Here is an 18341-nt window from a genome sequence, read left to right as displayed (position 1 = left end):
ATACAGTTTGAAGAAGATCTGTATCCCACACTCTTTCATATTTCGGACGAACAATTGTTAACTAGAATATAGATGGAATGTCTGACCACCAAATTCTAGATACAATGAAACACATGACTATGTATGCCACTGCATGTAAAGTCTCGGGGGCTCACGATCAAGATGTAGCTAAAGCTATTATTTGTGGCTTTACTAGTTAGCTCAGAGGATGGTGGGATTTCCACCTTAATGATATATCAAAACAACAAGTCTTAACTGCAACCAAACAATCTTATATTAAAAATGAAGCTAATCAAGATATCTTACAATCAGAAAGTGATGTAGTTAATACTTTAATCTATACAATCACTTTTCACTTTGTAGGAAGTACTGCCTTACTAGAAGCCAGATCCGAAGATCTGCTCAACAATCTTCGCTGTCCAACTCTTTTCTACTATAAATGGTATAAAGATGTCTTCTTTTCTCGTCTCTTAATACGTGAAGATAGTAGTGCCGATCATTGGAAAGAAAAATTCATCTCTGGCCTTCCCTATTTATTTGCTGAAAAAATTCGTAATCGCCTCAAAACAAAACATGGGGGTATTATTCACTATTCTCTCTTTACTTTAGGAGAATTATCAGCCGAAATATGTGCAGAAGGGTTATCTCTCTCCACCGATTTAAAATTGAAAAAACAACTTGATAAACAAAAAATGACTGGCAAAAAGGAACTAGGAGACTTTTGCGAACAATTCGGATATAGTTTAAATCTTTTCCAGAATAAACCTCATAAACATAGAAAGCTAGAAAAAAGACAAAATTCATACAAAAAACTCTATCATAAAAGAAAATCTAAATATAAAGACGAAAAACACGAGAAAAACCCAAAGAAGGAAAAAAATATAAAAGAAAAATACATAAGTGTTATAAATGTGGAAAATTATGACACTATAAAAATAACTGTAATGTTAAGAAAAAGATAGAATCCCTCATATTAGATGAAAATATACGAAATCAGTTATATGAAATAATTCAGCTCAATGAAAAGGAATTCAATACAACGTCTTCCGACTATATTACTAGTTCCGATGATGAGGAATCAAATATAGAACTACTAAAAGATAATGATTTTCTATATGAAACCGTTTCTTCATCTGAAAAAGATATGAACTGTTCTTGTAATGCTCTTACTAAAGAAGATACTTTAATTCTTGAAATTATAGATAAAATTCCTGACCCTGAAGATAAAAGAACAATAATTAGTCAATACATTCAAATCGCAAAAACACGTAATAAACCAACACCATTAATAAAACCTCTTGAAGAATATAGTTTCTCTGCAACGAGTTAGTCAAAAGAATAATATTAAAAAATAACCTACTACTGCTGAACTAAAACACGAAATTAATGAAGTAAAATCTGAACTAACTAAGTTAAAAAACAGAATTAAATTATTAGAATTAACCGAATTAATAGATAATCCTTCTGAAGATGAAGACGAAATAGAATTTGCTAACCTATTACATAACATGGAAGATAAACCTGAATCCTTTAACATTAAACAAGAACCTCAATTGAATTTAATCAATAAAATACTAAACCAAAAATGGTATACATTAGTTAAAATAATAGTCCAGAACGAATATAATTTCCAAAACCTTAGCCTTAATAGACTTAAGTGCTGATTTAAATTGTATAAACGAAGGATTAGTCCCCGCAAAATATTTTCATAAAACAACACAAATATTAAATACAGCCAATGGAAGTAAATTAAAAATAAATTATAAATTATCTAATGCTTCTATATGTAATAATGGTATTTGCTTAGAACTACCATTTATTATGGTAAAAGGACTAAACCAAGCTGTTATTTTAGGAATCCCATTTATCAGTATGTTATATCCTATTGTTATAGACCATACTAGATTAGAATCAACAATAGAAAGAATAAAAGTTAAATTTGAATTTATTGATAAACCAAAAATAAAAGAAATAAATAATGTAAAACAAAACATACAAAATAAAGAAACTTTCTTATATCAATTAAAAGCTGAAATAAAATATAAAACAATTGAAGAACAACTGTTACTACCTGAAATTCAAAACACGAAAAGTAAAAGAAAATAGCAAATTGAAAAAGAAATTTGTAGCGATTTATCAACTGCTTTTTGGAATCGACATAAACATATAATATCACTACCATATGAAGAAAGCTTTTCTGAATCTAAACTACCAACTAAAGCCCGACCAATTCAAATGAATACAAGAATGTTAGAAATATGTAAAAACGAAATAGATTCTCTCGTAGCTAAAGGATTAATTAGGCCTAGCTCATCACCATGGAGCTGTGCCGGCTTCTCCGTAGAAAATAATGCCGATGTATTTAATCCCTATCTTAAATTTATGATAGTCTACATTGATGATGTTCTTATTTTTTCTACTGACATACATCAACATTTTAAACATTTAACTATATTCCTTAATGCTGTCAAAACTGCGAGACTTGTAGTCTCTACTAAAAAATTAGCTCTTTGTCTTTTAATAGTCGAGTAATTTTGTTGTGTAGAATTTCATGCTTTACACGTGTATCGTACTAATTATTCTTTATTGTCAATTCGTTGTTTAAGAATTCCTCCTAAACCAAGTTCTGAAGCATCACATTCAATAATCCTAAATGCAGTAGGGTCGGCTAAAACTAAACAAGGTAGTTCTTTTGATTTGCTTTTCAGGATTCGAATAGCATTAGTATGTTGATTCGTCCATTTTGGAGGATTATTCTTTAGTCGATCAAATAATGGTTTGGCAATAATAGCAAAGTTTTGAATAAAGTCTGCTATATAATTTAAACAACCTAAAAAGCGCTGTAATTCTGCTTTTGTTAATATTACATCAGGAAATTTATTAGAAAATTCAATAGCTCTATCAATAGAAATGATTGTGCCTTGGAATACATTATGTTCTAAGAATCGAATTTTTGTTTGACAAAGAGCTAATTTTTTAGCAGAGACTACAAGTCCCGCAGTTTTGACAGCATTAATGAATATAGTTAAATGTCTAAAATATTGATGTATGTCAGTAGAAAGAACATCGTCAATGTAGACTATCATAAATTTAAGATAGGGATTAAATACATCATTCATAATTTTTTGGAATTTAGATGGGGTATTTTTTAATCCAAATGGCATAACGTTTCATTCATATTGTCCGAAGGGAACATTAAATGCCGTTTTATATCGGTCTTTTTCATTAATCTATATTTGCCAATATCCAGATTTTAAATCAAATTTTGAAAAAATACAGGCATTTAGAAGTCTATCTAATAAATCTTTTTTATTTGGAATTGGATATCGAATCCATTTTAAAACTTTGTTTAGTGGTTTATAATTGATGACTAGTCTGGGAACTCCTCGTTCCTTTTCGGCCTTATTTTCTACGTAGAAGGCGACACAGCTCCATGGTGATGAGCTAGGCCTAATTAATCCTTTAGCTACGAGAGAATCTATTTCGTTTTTATATATTTTTAACATTCTTGTATTCATTTGAATTGGTCGGGCTTTAGTTGGTATTTTAGATTCAGAAAAGCTTTCTTCATATGGTAGTGATACTATATGTTTATGTCGATTCTAAAAAGCAGTTGGTAAATCGCTACATATTTCTTTTTCAATTTGTTGTTTTATTTTACTTTTCGTGTTTTGAATTTCAGGTAGTAACAACTGTTCTTCAATTGTTTTATATTTTATTTCAGCTTTTAATTGATATAAGAAAGTTTCTTTATTTTGTATGTTTTGTTTTACATTATTTATTTCTTTTATTTTTGGTTTATCAATAAATTCAAATTTAACTTTTATTCCTTCTATTGTTGATTCTAATCCAGTATGGTCTATAACAATAGGATATAACATACTGATAAATGGGGTTCCTAAAATAACAGCTTGGTTTAGTCCTTTTACCATAATAAATGGTAGTTCTAAACAAATACCATTATTACATATAACAGCATTAGATAATTTATAATTTATTTTTAATTTACTTCCATCGGCTGTATTTAATATTTGTGTTGTTTTATGAAAATATTTTGTGGGGACTAATCCTTCGTTTATACAATTTAAATAAGCACCTGAGTCTATTAAGGCTAAGGTTTGGAAATTATATTCGTTTTAGACTATTATTTTAACTAATGTATACTATTTTTGGTTTAGTATTTTGTTGATTAAATTCAATTGAGGTTCCTGTTTAATGTTAAAGGATTCAGGTTTATCTTCCATGTTATGTAATAGGTTAGCAAATTCTATTTCGTCTTCATCTTCAGAAGGATTATCTATTAATTCGGTTAATTCTAATAATTTAATTCTGTTTTTTAACTTAGTTAGTTCAGATTTTACTTCATTAATTTCGTATTTTAGTTCAGCAATAGTAGGTTCTTTTTTAATATTGTTCTTTTGACTAACTCGTTTAAGTATGCCAAAGAAACTATATTCTTCAAGAGGTTTTATTAATGGTATTGGTTTATTACGTGTTTTTGCGATTTGAATATATTGACTAATTATTGTTCTTTTATCTTCAGGGTCAGGAATTTTATCTATAATTTCAAGAATTAAAGTATCTTCTTTGGTAAGAGCAGCGTTTTAAAAATCGCCGAGTCGAACCGGCCCGGTTCGACTCGGAATTCACGAAAAAGGGACCGGATCGGTTCAAAAACCGGGAATCGTCCGGTTCTAGAGAGAACCGGACGATTCCGCACAGTGACTCGCCGATTCACTGTGCGGAATCGGCGAGTCCGTGAAGAACACGGGTTGCACAGTGTTCTTCACGGATTTTTTTCAAATTTGTCATTTTTTGATCATTTTTTTTGTTTTTTTCGGCACGTGATCTGTTTTTCAGGCTGTAAACAGCTTTATTCAGCTTTTTTAACGATTTAATGGTGGAAAAATTGGTTGTTTTTGGATCAAGAAAAATTCGGGGTTTAGGGTTTCCGCCATTTTTGAAATTTCATGCCAAATAGGGCATGAATCTTTCAAAATTTGTAGGCATATTGATCTTAAAGCTGTGAATCAAAAGATTTTGTTACTAATTTGTGAAAATCGTTGAGAAAAACAGACTTTTTTGGAGATTGAAGGCTTCGGTTCACAAAAACAGGTAAGAACTTTGGGTTTTTTTGTTTTTCCGCCATTTGATTTATTTCATGGCATATTTTGAACAAAATGAGTTCAAGAATTAGGGTTTTTAATCTTTATTGTGTCTAGTATGATTTAAAATTTTTAATTTTACGTAATCTGGTCAATTACAGCAAGAAATTTGATATGAACAGTGAGATGTCAGGGGAAAAAAATTCCGCTGTTTTTTTTTTTTTTTTTCCGCCTTTTGATTTTGTTTTCATGATATATTAGAAATAATGTGTTAAAAAATTAGGTTTTTGATTCCTTATATTGTTGTTTATCAGAAAATATAGTCAATTGGATGTAATTTATTCACTTGGAGGTGAATTTTTGAGTTAAAATCGCTTATGTAAAACGACTCTGTGAAGAACAAATTTTTTTTTTTTTTTTTTTTTTTTTTTTTTTTTTTTTTTTGTAGCCCATGATAGAATTTTTTGTAATCTATGATCGAATTTTTTGTAATCCATGATCAAAATGTTTGTTTTTTTTTCTTGTAATCCATGATCGAATTTTATTTTTTATTTTTTATTTTTGTAACCCATGATAGAATTTTTTGTAATCCATGATCGAATGTTTTGTAATCCATGATCGAAATGTTTGTTTTTTTTTGTAATCCATGATCGAATTTTTTGTTTTTTGTTTTTTATGTAACCCATGATAGAGTTTTTTGTAATCTATGATTGAATTTTTTGTTATCCATGATGTAATTGTTTTTTTCTTTTTTAGTAATCCACGATCGAATTTTTTGTTTTTTTTTGTTTTTTTTTTTTGTAATGCATGATCGAATTTTATGTAATCCATGAACGAATTTCTTGTAATCCATGATAGAATTTTCTGTAATCCATGATCGACTTTTTTGTAATCCATGATCGAATTTTATGTAATCCATGATCGAATTTTTTGTAATCCATGATAGAATTTTCTGTAATCCATGATCAACTTTTTTGTAATCCATGATCAAAATGTTTGTTTTTTTTACTTGTAATCCTTGATCGAATTTTTTGTGTTTTTTTTTTTTTTGTAACCCATGATTGAATTTTTTGTAATCCATGATGGAATTGTTTTTTTTTGTTCTTGTAATCCACGATCGAATTTTTTGTTTTTTTATGTTTTTTTTTTTTTTTGTAATCCATGATCGAATTTTATGTAATCCATGATCGAATTTTATGTAATCCATGATCGAATTTTATGTAATCCATGATCGAATTTTTTGTAATCCATGATCGAATTTTTAGAAAATTTATGAATTTTTTTTTTTAATCCATGATCGAACTTTTTGAAAATTTGTTAATTTTTTTTTTAATCCATGATCGAATTTTTTGAAAATTTGCTGTACTTTTTTTTTTTATTTCTTTTTATCCATGATCGAATTTTTTGAAAAATGATGATTTTTCGAAAAGATGTGAAAATCGTGATAAAGTTTTGATTATCATGATGTATTAAACATTTAAACCTAATTTTTAATTTTTATTGTTTGAGTTTGCTGTAATTTTTTTTTTTTTTTTTTTCATGATCGAATTTTTTGAAAATTGATGATTTTCCGAAAAGATGTGAAAATCGTGACAAGGTTTTAATTATCATGAGGTATTAAACCATATTTTAAATTTTTATTGTTAAAGTTTTTGTTGAAAAAATTGTATGTTGATGGATTATTTATGCAAAAAAATGCATGTTATTATATTTTCAATACAAAACTGTATTTTTTTTATTTGTTGTTCATGGATTTTTAAGTTGGAATGACTGATGTTAGCCGGCTCTTTGAAGAATTGTTTTTATTATTAATTTTTTAATGCAAAAAATGTATGTTCTTGATAATTGAGTTGTACCCATGTTTGGAGCTTGCATTTTGTATTATTCTAAATGTTTGTAATTGATATGTACGAAATATTATTGTCAAAAAAGGTATTTTGCAATAACAAATAACAACGAATATGACTACATGAACTACCGCAACATATTATCACTACATATTGTGATTATTTTTCTTTTTGAACTGTCAGGTTAATTTAAACTTTTTACATCTTAAAACAGTTGAATCATGTCAAGATCTATAGAAGACCCTGCATGGCAACATGGGGTCAGACTTGATCTCAACAAGAAAGACAAAATTATTTGTAATTACTGTCAAAGAGTGATAAGTAGTGGGGTACATAGGTTCAAGCAACACTTGGCAGGGGTTAAGGGAGAAGTTTCTGCATGCACTAGTGTCCCTAGTAATGTAAAAAAACAGATGGTGGCAATTCTTAATGCTAGCAAAGGTAAAAAAATTGCCAAACATAGGATGAATGAGGAGATAGCTAGTTTATATACACCATCAAGCAGGAATGATACAGAAGAGCAATATAATTATGACCTAAAAGAGCAATATAATAATGAGCTGGACATGGCCACAAGATTGAGTTTATATGAACAATATCAGAGGGAATGTGGGTTTAGAATGCCTGGTGGGTCTAGCTCAGACATGCATGGTGAGCCTAGCTCCGATATGCATGGTGGGCCTAGTTCAGATATGCATGGCGGGTCCAGCTCGAGCATGTATGGCGGGCCCAGCTCAAATATGTATGGAGAGGTTGGTGGCAATATGTATCAAGAAGAATCAGTTGTTGAAGAAATTGTTTCTAAGTTACCTAGGAGTGCCAGTATTGCAGGTCATGGTCGTAAAGACCCATTTCTCTCAAAGCCTAAGTCACAACAGATGACCTTAAAAGGCATGGTTAAAGATACAAGAAACATGTTAGGGAGATATGTTGGTAAATGGTTCTACGATAAAGGGATTCCCTTTGATGCAGCCAATAGCCCATATTTTCCACCTATGGTTAGTGCAATCCAGAGAGCCGGGCCCGGGGTAAAACCCCCGACGGCATATGAGCTCAGTGGGCCAATATTAGACGAAGAGGTAGAGGAAGTTAAAAAGTGGATTGAAGAATATAAACAGAGTTGGCCAAGGACAAGAATTACTCTCATGAGTGATGGTTGGTTGAATAAAGTTAGCAAAAAGGAGTTTTTAAACTTCTTGGCCTATTCCCCAAAAGGTACAGCTTTTTTGTCTAGCAAAGACGTATCAGGGACGAAGAAGGATGCAAATTTCTACGTACGACTATATGATCAGATAGTGGAGGAGGTGGGGGATAAGCATGTAGTCCAGTTTATTACGGACAATGCGCGTGCATGTGTTTCTGCGGGCAGCAAGTTGATGGATAAGAGGAAGCATCTAGTATGGACCCCGTGTGCTGCACACAGCATCGATCTTATGTTAGAGGAAATCGGTGAGATCAAAATTGTGAAGGAGACTCTAGATGAAGCAAGGTTGGTGTCGAGATTTATATACAACCACTCGAAAATATTATTTCTGTTTAGAGAACACTCTAAGAAAAAAGAGATAATCAGGCCTGCCATAACCCGCTTTGCGACCGATTACTTAGCTGTGGACTCCATTCGACAATCTGAAGGTGCATTAAAGAGATTGTTTACTTGTGAAGAGTGGTTAAATGACCGCCTCTCGAAGTCCAGTACCGGTATAAAAGTGGACAACATAATCTCAAATAGGCTGTTCTGGTCTCGATGTTCCAGTGTTGTAGAGGCCACTGCCCCTTTGGTCACGGTGTTAAGAATGGTGGATGCTGATAAGAAAGCTACCATGGGTATCCTTTATGAAGGTATTGAGAGGGCGAAATCAGCTATTGGGGAGAAGTGTAATTTTGCTAGCAAAGTGATCGAGATTATAGAAAAGAGGTGGAACACCAAATTCGGACGTCCAATTCATTATGCTGGTAAATATATATTTATATCATTACAATGTTTCAGTTTAAATCATTTTTTTATGAAATTGTAAATGACATTTTTCTACCTATATATTTTTTAGGTTACTACTTCAACCCAAAATTTTTCTATTTGACACCTGAACAACCCCACAAGATTATGGAAGGGGTCAGATACATTATTGCAAGGTTGGAGAGAAGCCATCGAAACCAAGTAGCAGCAATACAAGAGGTATTATTTAATGTTCGGGTAAGAACTTCATTGAGTTGTTATATTTGTGAGGAATAATGCACTAAAACGTAATATATTTGTTTTAGCTTGCTATGTATAGGGATGCTATAGGATCCTTCGGAACTAGACTTGCCAGAAATTCTCGAACTATGATGGATCCAGGTTATCCCCTCGCTAATATTTTGTTTATTCATATATTTAATCTTATGAATTGTTCTTGCCCTTACAATGCTTTTTACATTTTAATCCAGCTGAATGGTGGGAGATATATGGTACTGATGCACCTCACCTAAAGAGGATAGCAATCAAGGTGCTCTCCCAAACATGTTCTGCTACTGGCTGTGAGCGCAACTGGAGTACGTTCCAATGGTTGCACACTACTAGAAGGAATCGACTCGCTTCTGAGAAGCTTCATAAACTAGTCTACGTTCATTATAATTTAAACCTCAGAGAGCGACAAATAAGAAGGAAGCTTGAAGACTATGGGCCGATAGACTTAGACACAATATTTGTCACAGACACAGCAGACCGATGGGTAGTCGAAGAGGAGGAGCCAGTGTTGCACAAGAGAGCGTTCCTTGAGGCTATCGGTGATGAAGATATTGAAGAAACTGATGAGCGGCATGAAAAAGGAAGCAGCCAGCCAATGTATCCACAATATGTCGATGATATTGCACCTAATGAGGGAGAGTGGGAAGGGGGTCTAAGAGAAAATGAGAGAGATGATGATTCTGAGGCCACCCTATCCCAGCCATATTATTCACATATCGAGTCCCAACAGCAACAGTGTAGGGATGAGCACGACAGTGCAGGTGAGCATGAAGGATGGACAAGCTTCGGGGATTTTGGACTGGGAACACAACAAAACACTAACACTCAGGGATTTGGGAATAGTCAGACGCCCGCTAATATCGATGATTCGTTTTTAGATCGAATCAATGAATTGTCAAACGAATTCAATCAATGGCACCAGCGTGACCAAGAAGAACAACAACGTCGTCTATCATTTTATTTTTAGATCGTATGTTATTAATTTTATGCTTTATTGTAGTCCATGTATGTTGATATACTTATTCCAAGATAATTCTATGTTTATCCTTTTGTGTGATGTAAATTAAATGTTGAATGGCAGTTCATGCAGGGAAAGAACATATCAATATTCGCATATTCATCCAAAAACATGAAAATTCTTAATGGAGTACCCTCATTTTTTATTGAATTCCTAAAAAACAATATTTATAATGAATTTTAATAATTTTTTCGGATTTTTTTGAAGCTTTATTCTGACCGATTCACCCGATTCCGATCCGGACCGCCGATTCGCCGATCCGGATCGCCGATTCGCCGATTCGGATCGGTTTTTGAAAAGCCCGATCCGGGTCACCGATCCAGTTTTTAAACCATTGGGTAAGAGTATTACAAGAACAGTTCATATCTTTTTCAGATGAAGAAACGGTTTCATATAGAAAATCGTTATCTGTTAGTAGTTCTATATTTGATTCCTCATCATCAGAATTAGTAATATAGTCGGAAGACGTTGTACTGAATTCCTTTTCATTGAGCTGAATTATTTCTTATAATTGATTTCGTATATTTTCATCTAATATAAGGGATTCTATCTTTTTCTTAACATTACAGTTATTTTTATAGTGTCCTAATTTTCCACATTTATAACACCTAGGTATTTTTCTTTTATATATTTTTCCTTCTTTGGGTTTTTTCTCGTATTTTTCGTCTTTATATTTAGATTTTCTTTTATGATAGAGTTTTTTGTATGATTTTTGTCTTTTTTCGAGCTTTCTATGTTTATGAGGTTTATTCTGGGAAAGATTTATACTATATCCGAATTGCTCGCAAAAGTCTACCCTTAGCGTATTTTTTGAGGATGATAGTGTTTTAATAGATAAGGTTTTAATAAAATTTTCCATTTACCGGTATGGATAATGACTCTAGTCAACCTCTTACGTCTGAACGACCTGGACGGCTCTTCTTGGCCTAAATGGTCTTGAGGACTGGGCGACAATGAGTCTTAACTCTCAGACTTCCGTATAAATGGCTAATTTTGTTACAATCTTATCATCTAAAAGACTATCGGCCTCAAAAAGTAGGCTAATTGTAATAGTTCAACGAAGTAGTACTAGCTCTGATATCAATAGAGCGCCAAGATCTAAATTTCACTTTTATCTTAATAACATTGAAAATATTGTAGTGTAGTCTAGTAGTGAACGTAAAATTGTAGTATAATATAAAAAGCAGCACAGAATGATGATAAAAGAGATTACAGAAATGTTTACTATAATCCAAGTAGTATGGATATTATTTCGAATCTTTATGCTAAAAATTAATTTAAACTGCATATAAACAAGCTTTATTTCACAGAGTTCAAATAGGTACAAGAACAAAGGCAATAACAAATCACTTACAATTTACAAATGTAGTAACTTGAAAAGAGTGCCCATTCTTCCGGACAGAACGAAGGTACTTTGTGTAAGTTACAATCACACATCTGTGTACATCGTATAAACAAAAGAAGTATGAAAAGAGTTTATGTACAATCACACATCTGTATACATGGTATAAACAAAAGGAGTATGAAAAGATTTTACTCAATAAGGGCTTGCCTCAAGGAAGAGAAGTTGGCGGAGCTTTCAGGAAGGTGTTGAGTAAGTAAGGAAGAGAGTGCAGAGAAGATATCGTAGAGATGGAGATTTCGACCTGACCTCGAATGAAGGTTTTGAGGGGCTTTTATAAAGGAGCGGAGCAGCTGAGGTGGGAGATTCGATGAGGCTCAAAGAAACAGGGAGATGACATAAAGTCGAGATAGACGCGGAGAGGCTGAGGTGGAAGATTCGCGAAGATAATAAAAAAGGATAAAAAGAAGGGATGTGACCTTTTAAAATAGGAAAGGTACGAGAAAAAGAAGAGAAGACGTAAAAGAAAAGCTAGACTTGACATAAAGTAAAAAGTAAAGGTATCTTGCACAGTATCTTTGTCGGTTAAAGGTATTTTGCACAGTGTCAGTGGCATCTTCAACAGTATTTCTTGTCATTTTCTTATACGACAACATCTTCTTTTATACAGCGGCATCTTCCTTTGAGGTGGCAGGAGCTCCTTTTGAGGTGAGCTTCTTTTTGAAGTGACAACATCTTTTGAGGTGGCAAGAGCATCTTGCTTTTGAAAATCTTTGTACAGGAAATCTTTGTACTGGTTTTCTTTGTATAGGAAATCTTTGTACTGGTTTTCTTTGTATAGGAAATCTTTGTACTAGTTTCTGTACAGAATCTTAGTGGCTTTATTCGGGCCTTTGGTTGAACTCATCTTCTATTGGTTCAGGCTGAGAGGTAGCATCTGAAGCTTCTTCTTCAATTATTCTTAACAGTTGGGTTTCAAGTTCTTCTTTTGTAGCTCTTGGGTTTTGCTTACGTATTTGTCTGATATATTCGACGAATTTATTTGGGTCAAATTCAGGAGTATTATTAGTTTGATATTCGGTAGGGGAAGGAGGTATCTGTTTCAGTCTAATTGAGTTTGGGTCCATACTGAATACATCCCACCATTTGACAGATATTCGTTTTTCCAATCGAGGGATATACTCATAATTATTGCTGGTATTTTCAGAAATGCCATATTCCCACTTGAGAATCCAAGGTATTGTGTATCGCCATAAAATATAAATGATAATCTATATCAATATCTATACTATTATATTAAGTGAATTTAGCCTGAGCATTTTTAAATGCATCAGGTAATATTTGGGTTCCTGAACCCCATATTAAGAACCAATATCTAAACCAACTAGGGAATATTTCAAGAATAGGCATCTTAAATTGTATATACCACGTATGAGAATTATTCATATTTTGATAGGCAAATATTTTGTGCCAAGCATCCATATATTCTGTATATCTATAAGATTTGTATTGAAATTCTTGTACTTGCAGCTTTTTTCCTTGCGTTGGGGTACATCCCCAATCTTCATACGATAATATTTTATTTATCTGTATCTTAGAGTACGTAATAACTTTTGTAATAGGATTAAAGAAATGAACAAGGGATATAAAGCCTGTTTCCATGAGAACGGTTTCATACCATTCTCGGATTTGTTTCCATTAGAGGGATTAAGATGATTTTGGAAATACAACGGTGCCAGCTTATTTGGGTCTATATGGATATGCTTATCATCAATAGTAATATCTATTAAAAATGTTGTTTCTTCAAAAACTGCCTTTTGTGAGGTAGAACTGGTTGGTTTATTTTGGTTAGGTACAAGAGTATATATATATATATATATATATATATATATGGGTGCGGTTTGTACAGAGCCTAGGCTCTAAACAATCAAATCAGAGCCTACCTTCAAATAGTGTCGAGAAATGTGGTTTTACTACTGTAAATCTTTGTGATAAGCTTAAAATATATTTTCATATTTATTTATAAAGTTCAAAGCTTCAAAATAGTGTAGATCGATAGATCTATAAAAACCTAAAAAACTTGAAATTTGACGGTCTAAAAATGAGTTACAAAATGCACTATTTCCAAAATTTGAAATCAATTTTTTTTCTTATGCCTTTGCATCTTGATGTCGAGATGATCAATTTGAACATATTTGGGCATCAAAACAACCTCTTCTAGTGAACTTTTTGAGGTAGGTTTAAATTTGATTGTTTGAAGCCTCGTTTCTATATAAACCTTTCTCTCTCTCTTTCTCTCTCTCTATATATATATATATATATATATATATATATATATATATATATATATATATATATATATATATATATTATTCACATAATAAAATATTCTAGTTCATTAAAAGGAGGAAGGGTTTATAAAGCAGGGCATGAATCTATACATACATGTAAATAAAAAATAAAAAATAAAAGAAAGAAAGAAAAAAGCCTAGAAATTAAATTTAACTATAGCTGCTTTGAATTATTCTTCCATGACATGGGCTTGACTGACTGAGGCTGCCAACTGTTCATATAAAGTTAGACCTTTCTCTCTAATTTAGCATCAGTCCTCTCTTGTAACTTAGCCTCCCTTTCTTGTTCCTTTCCTTGACACCTTCTTGCTTCCGCCATAGAATCATGAAATCTTGATTATGAAGGCCCTCACATCACCAAGGCCTTGCTCCTGAATTACTCTCTCACGACTGGGTATTCTGATTCCAATGAGAGGCAAGAATTTTCTGAGTCATCTCGAGCTCACTCGAAGGTCTCGCACTCCTTTGAACAACTTGGCAAGTAGGACCTTTTCCGTATGAACCTCTTCTCTCACCTACAAAGCCGCTCTGGCACGATTCTCATTCTGCTTCAAGCTGTTAGCATCAACACCCATTAGAGCAGAAGATTCAATCTAAGGCTTGAAATCCTCTTCCACAAAAGAGAAGACTCAAAAGTCCTCCAAGGCCATGCATCCCATTCAAATGCTAATAATCTGAATGAAAGGTTGGGTGGTCCTTGAAGAGGAACAACAGGTTGTTGCAACAGGACAACTAGGGCAATACTTTCCTCAGCTTGGAAGCAACCTTGTTTACCCACAAATTTGAGATGGAAATCAAGGTCTAACCCATCTTGATCTGTGTTCAAACTTGTTATTTAAGAATATCGGTAAAGAATGGGTCAAGGTCTTGAAAGGCTACAACTCCAACAAATATGTACGACCGTACAATAGGGACCAGCTTGATTATAGGGGTGTATAATCATCTTAAAAATATACTTTTTTTTACTTAGGGGATATGCGTAAAAATAAATAATATTTAGGTTAATTATATGGTTTAAAAAGTAGTTGGCGAGCAAAGTTAACTTTAGTCAAAAAAAAAAAAAAAAAAAGTAAGAAAAGTTGGCGAGCATGCCTAGAAAGTCGCGTTTAGGGGCTATCTATAATTTTCTCCAAAAAAAAAAAAAAAAAAAAAAAAGAAAAGAAGAAGAAGAATAGAAGTTGGCGAGCATGCCAAGAAAGTCACGTTTAGGGGCGGCTATCTATAATTTTTCAAAAAAAAAAAAAAAAAAAAAAAGAAAAAAAAAAAAAAAGAAGAAGGAAGATTATAAAAAATATTACAAAAAATCCCAAGACTAAACTTTTCGATACGACTTGCAACCCAAGATAGCTTTTTCTCTCAATTTTTTTCCTTAAAATATACTTTCTATACAAATACCCCCAACCAAGTAAAAAATAAAAAAAAAATGCCTAAATTACCTTCCCTTACTTTTACCTAACCCAAGCCACTCCCTCCTCTATCTCACAAAATAGGACCACTCTCTCCTCTATCTCACAAAATAGGGCTATGTCATTATGTGAGTGCGGTCCGACAGTAGCAGAAGGTGGTCCGACCGTAGATGTTTGCGGTTCGGCAATAGATATTAGTGGATTCCAGGGCTCCGGCATTAGGTAAAGGGCGGTGCAGCCGTACTCATTTTCAATTTGGTAGTTGTCTTAGGCGGTCTGATACTTAAGTTTCTGTAAATGGTGGTATGGTAATGTGATGGTGTGCTCCGACAATGTGCTATTAGGTCCAAAAGTCAACATCAAATCTGGCCAAAATGATTTTTGTATATGGGAAATGTATTTTCGTCTAAAAAAATAAACTTTTTTCCTTAGAAAGGTATTTACGTAGAAAGTTTGTTTTGGATAAAGAAGTGAGATAAAAAGTTTGAGTTTGTTTTTTTTGTAATTTTCCCAAAATTTTACTGGCACTTCCCTTGAAAGTGCAAGAGAGCAAGTGTGAAGGTGAAAGTTCTCACTTCGAGGAAAAAGACACAGCAAATGGTGAGATTTTCAATATCGATGGTAACATGCTCACTTCCTTAATCAACTCCCTCTCCTCAAACCTCTAATCTTAATAATATTTGATCTAGAATCTATGTCTTCATACCCTCAACACAAGAATTATGTTCAAAGTTAAAACCACAATGCAAGATTGTCTCTAATCATAATTAAAATGCAAGGACGACCAAGGAAAACTCCGCTTCTAAGGCGGTCAAGTGGTTTGGCCCGGCCTGGTTGGCCCACCCTGAAAAAATAGGGCATGGGCCAAACAATGTGGCCGAGGGCTGGGCCTAGGTCTAGCGTGGGGTTAAGTCACAACATGGCTGGCCCAGATTGGCCCTTTTCTCCTTATCTTTTTATCCTTTCTTTTGGGTCTATTAGGCCTTGTCCTACCCAGATAGGGCTAGGTCCTCTTCGCCCATGGTTTGGTCCAAGCAATGCTTGAGCAGGCCCTATAGACACTAAAGCCAGGGGTGGCCCCACTACTGTAGGGAAAATCGATCCGGAATGGTTAACTGTACATGGGCCGGGAAGTGGTCCAACGGGGTTAATCGATAAATTGGACGGTTCTACCATTCTAACCAGACAAATCCTGGGCAGTCAAAAAAATGCTAAAAAATAAAAAAAATACAAAACAATCTAATAAAAAGACGAAAAATATGTTTAAAAAATAATTAAATAAACAACAACCAAATGAAGCTGAAATGCAAAAAAAAGATTTTAAGGAATCTATTTGTGTCTACGGGTATTTTTGAAATTTTCTAAAAGAGATGTGAAAATATAAAAATAAGTATTAATAAGCAAAATAATTTTCAATATTTGCCATAATTAATGAAAAACATTAAAAATACATTACAAATAAAATCCTTTAATTTTTGGGAGTTTATATATATATATATATATATATATATATATATATATATATATATATATATATATTAAAAAATACTTGATTGGGCACCAAAACCGCTAAAACTGAAACCAGCCAATTCCGATCTAACCGAGCAGTTACCTGTTAGCCTTAGGGGGTACACTTTTCCCACTCTTAAAGAAAGCAAAAAATAAATAATTAATTAACCAAAGAATTGCTTGCTATGAGCTTATTGTGCATTCACTTTGCTATCTATGACGACTTTTTGTGCCTCAAATGTCCGAGATGTAACTTCTCAACCAAAGGACCAACCGTAAAGAAAAAGAAATAAAAAAGACAGAAATCGTTAAAAAATTTAATATCTGAAGATGACAAAGAGTCACTAATTTTGGACGATTAAATTTAAGTGGGAAAATCCCTGACAAAATTATTAGTAAGGGCTCTAAAATATCCATTTTATTTATATTTTATTTGTGTACTTTCTCAAAAAATAGTTTTAAAATTATCTAAATTATTCTTGTTTAAGATTAGGAACCCTAAAAAAAATATGGGTATTTCAGTAATTTATCATTTTGGGCAAACAAAAGCTCTTGTCATTTGGTTGGGGCTTTTTAGATTACTAACATCTCCCTTCTTGTTCCTAAATAGGGACCATTTAGGTATTTTAAAGGTATTTTTGAGGAGGCACCAAAGTAAAATGAAAATTAAAAATTGTACCCTTTAATGTTAATAGAAATCTTTCCGTCCCTTTAGTATTTAGCAAGAAGGTATGATATAAGGGAAAAATTTATATAAGGGTGAAGCTCTAAACAATACCTCAAAAATTTAGTTAGAAAATGTTGTTTAGATGTTGAAAAAACCCTCAATCTGATCATCTCGACCTCAAGATGTATGGACATGACAAAAAATAGATTTTAAATTTTCGTAAAAGTGCATCTTACAATATACTATCTATACCATTAATTTTTTAAGATTTTTAAGTATTCATTGATCTGATCAATTTGCATTATTTTTTAACTTTATATTTTATGATTAAAAATTTAGCTTCATATTTTATAATTAAAGATTTAAATAAATTTGGAGGCCATCCTAAACATAAAGATTTATGATGTTGAAATAACATATTTCGACATTAATTGAAGGTGCACCCTACTTTGATTGTTTAGGCCTCGTACTTATATAAACCACACCATGTCGGTATTCAACAAATTCAAAATCTAATTTAGTTTATATGATACTAGGGATTCTAAAATGGAAGCAATCCGTAGACATAGGGAGTACACATTTGTATTTCACTATGTCTTCGTCATGTATTATTGTAGTTATGGAACTCGGCTCCTTTTTATTAAGGGTGCGGGTTTGTATAGAGCCTGGGCTTTAAATAATCAAATTAGAACCTATCTTCAAATAGTATCGTAAAATGTGGATTCAATCTCAAAAATCTTTGTAATAGCATTAAAGTATATTTTTATCTTTATTTAAAGCTTAAAAAATAATATAGATCGACGTGTTTATGAAAACTTGAAAATCTTGAAAATTGAAAGTGTAAAAAATGCCTTATGAAATAGACTATTTTT

At 32.5% G+C, this 18341-nt stretch overlaps 1 protein-coding gene across 1 annotated transcript; it reads left to right on the top strand.

Moving 5' to 3' along the window:
* Nucleotides 1–5877: 5877 nt before the first annotated feature.
* Nucleotides 5878–10239, top strand: LOC148779360 (uncharacterized). The gene is made up of 4 exons (XM_088852709.1): nucleotides 5878–8905; nucleotides 8998–9125; nucleotides 9212–9287; nucleotides 9377–10239. The coding sequence occupies exons 1-4, from the start codon at nucleotides 7174–7176 to the stop codon at nucleotides 10141–10143; spliced, it is 2703 nt and encodes a 900-aa protein (XP_088708835.1). The 5' UTR covers nucleotides 5878–7173; the 3' UTR covers nucleotides 10144–10239.
* Nucleotides 10240–18341: the final 8102 nt, after the last annotated feature.

This window comes from Amborella trichopoda, chromosome 12, assembly GCF_054954075.1.
Source record: "Amborella trichopoda isolate Santa Cruz 75 chromosome 12, AtrichopodaSantaCruz75HAP2 v2.0, whole genome shotgun sequence".
Lineage (NCBI taxonomy): Eukaryota > Viridiplantae > Streptophyta > Magnoliopsida > Amborellales > Amborellaceae > Amborella > Amborella trichopoda.
This window is presented reverse-complemented; position numbering and strand designations above follow the sequence as displayed.

What these genes read in the sequence shown, in the direction of transcription:
- LOC148779360 (XM_088852709.1), top strand. Translation starts at nt 7,174, where the DNA reads ATGTCAAGATCTATAGAAGACCCTGCATGGCAACATGGGGTCAGACTT. An exon ending in ACGTCCAATTCATTATGCTG is followed by an intron (nt 8,906 to 8,997) that starts GTAAATATATAT and finishes TATATTTTTTAG; the next exon opens with GTTACTACTTCAACCCAAAA. An exon ending in TCGAACTATGATGGATCCAG is followed by an intron (nt 9,288 to 9,376) that starts GTTATCCCCTCG and finishes ATTTTAATCCAG; the next exon opens with CTGAATGGTGGGAGATATAT.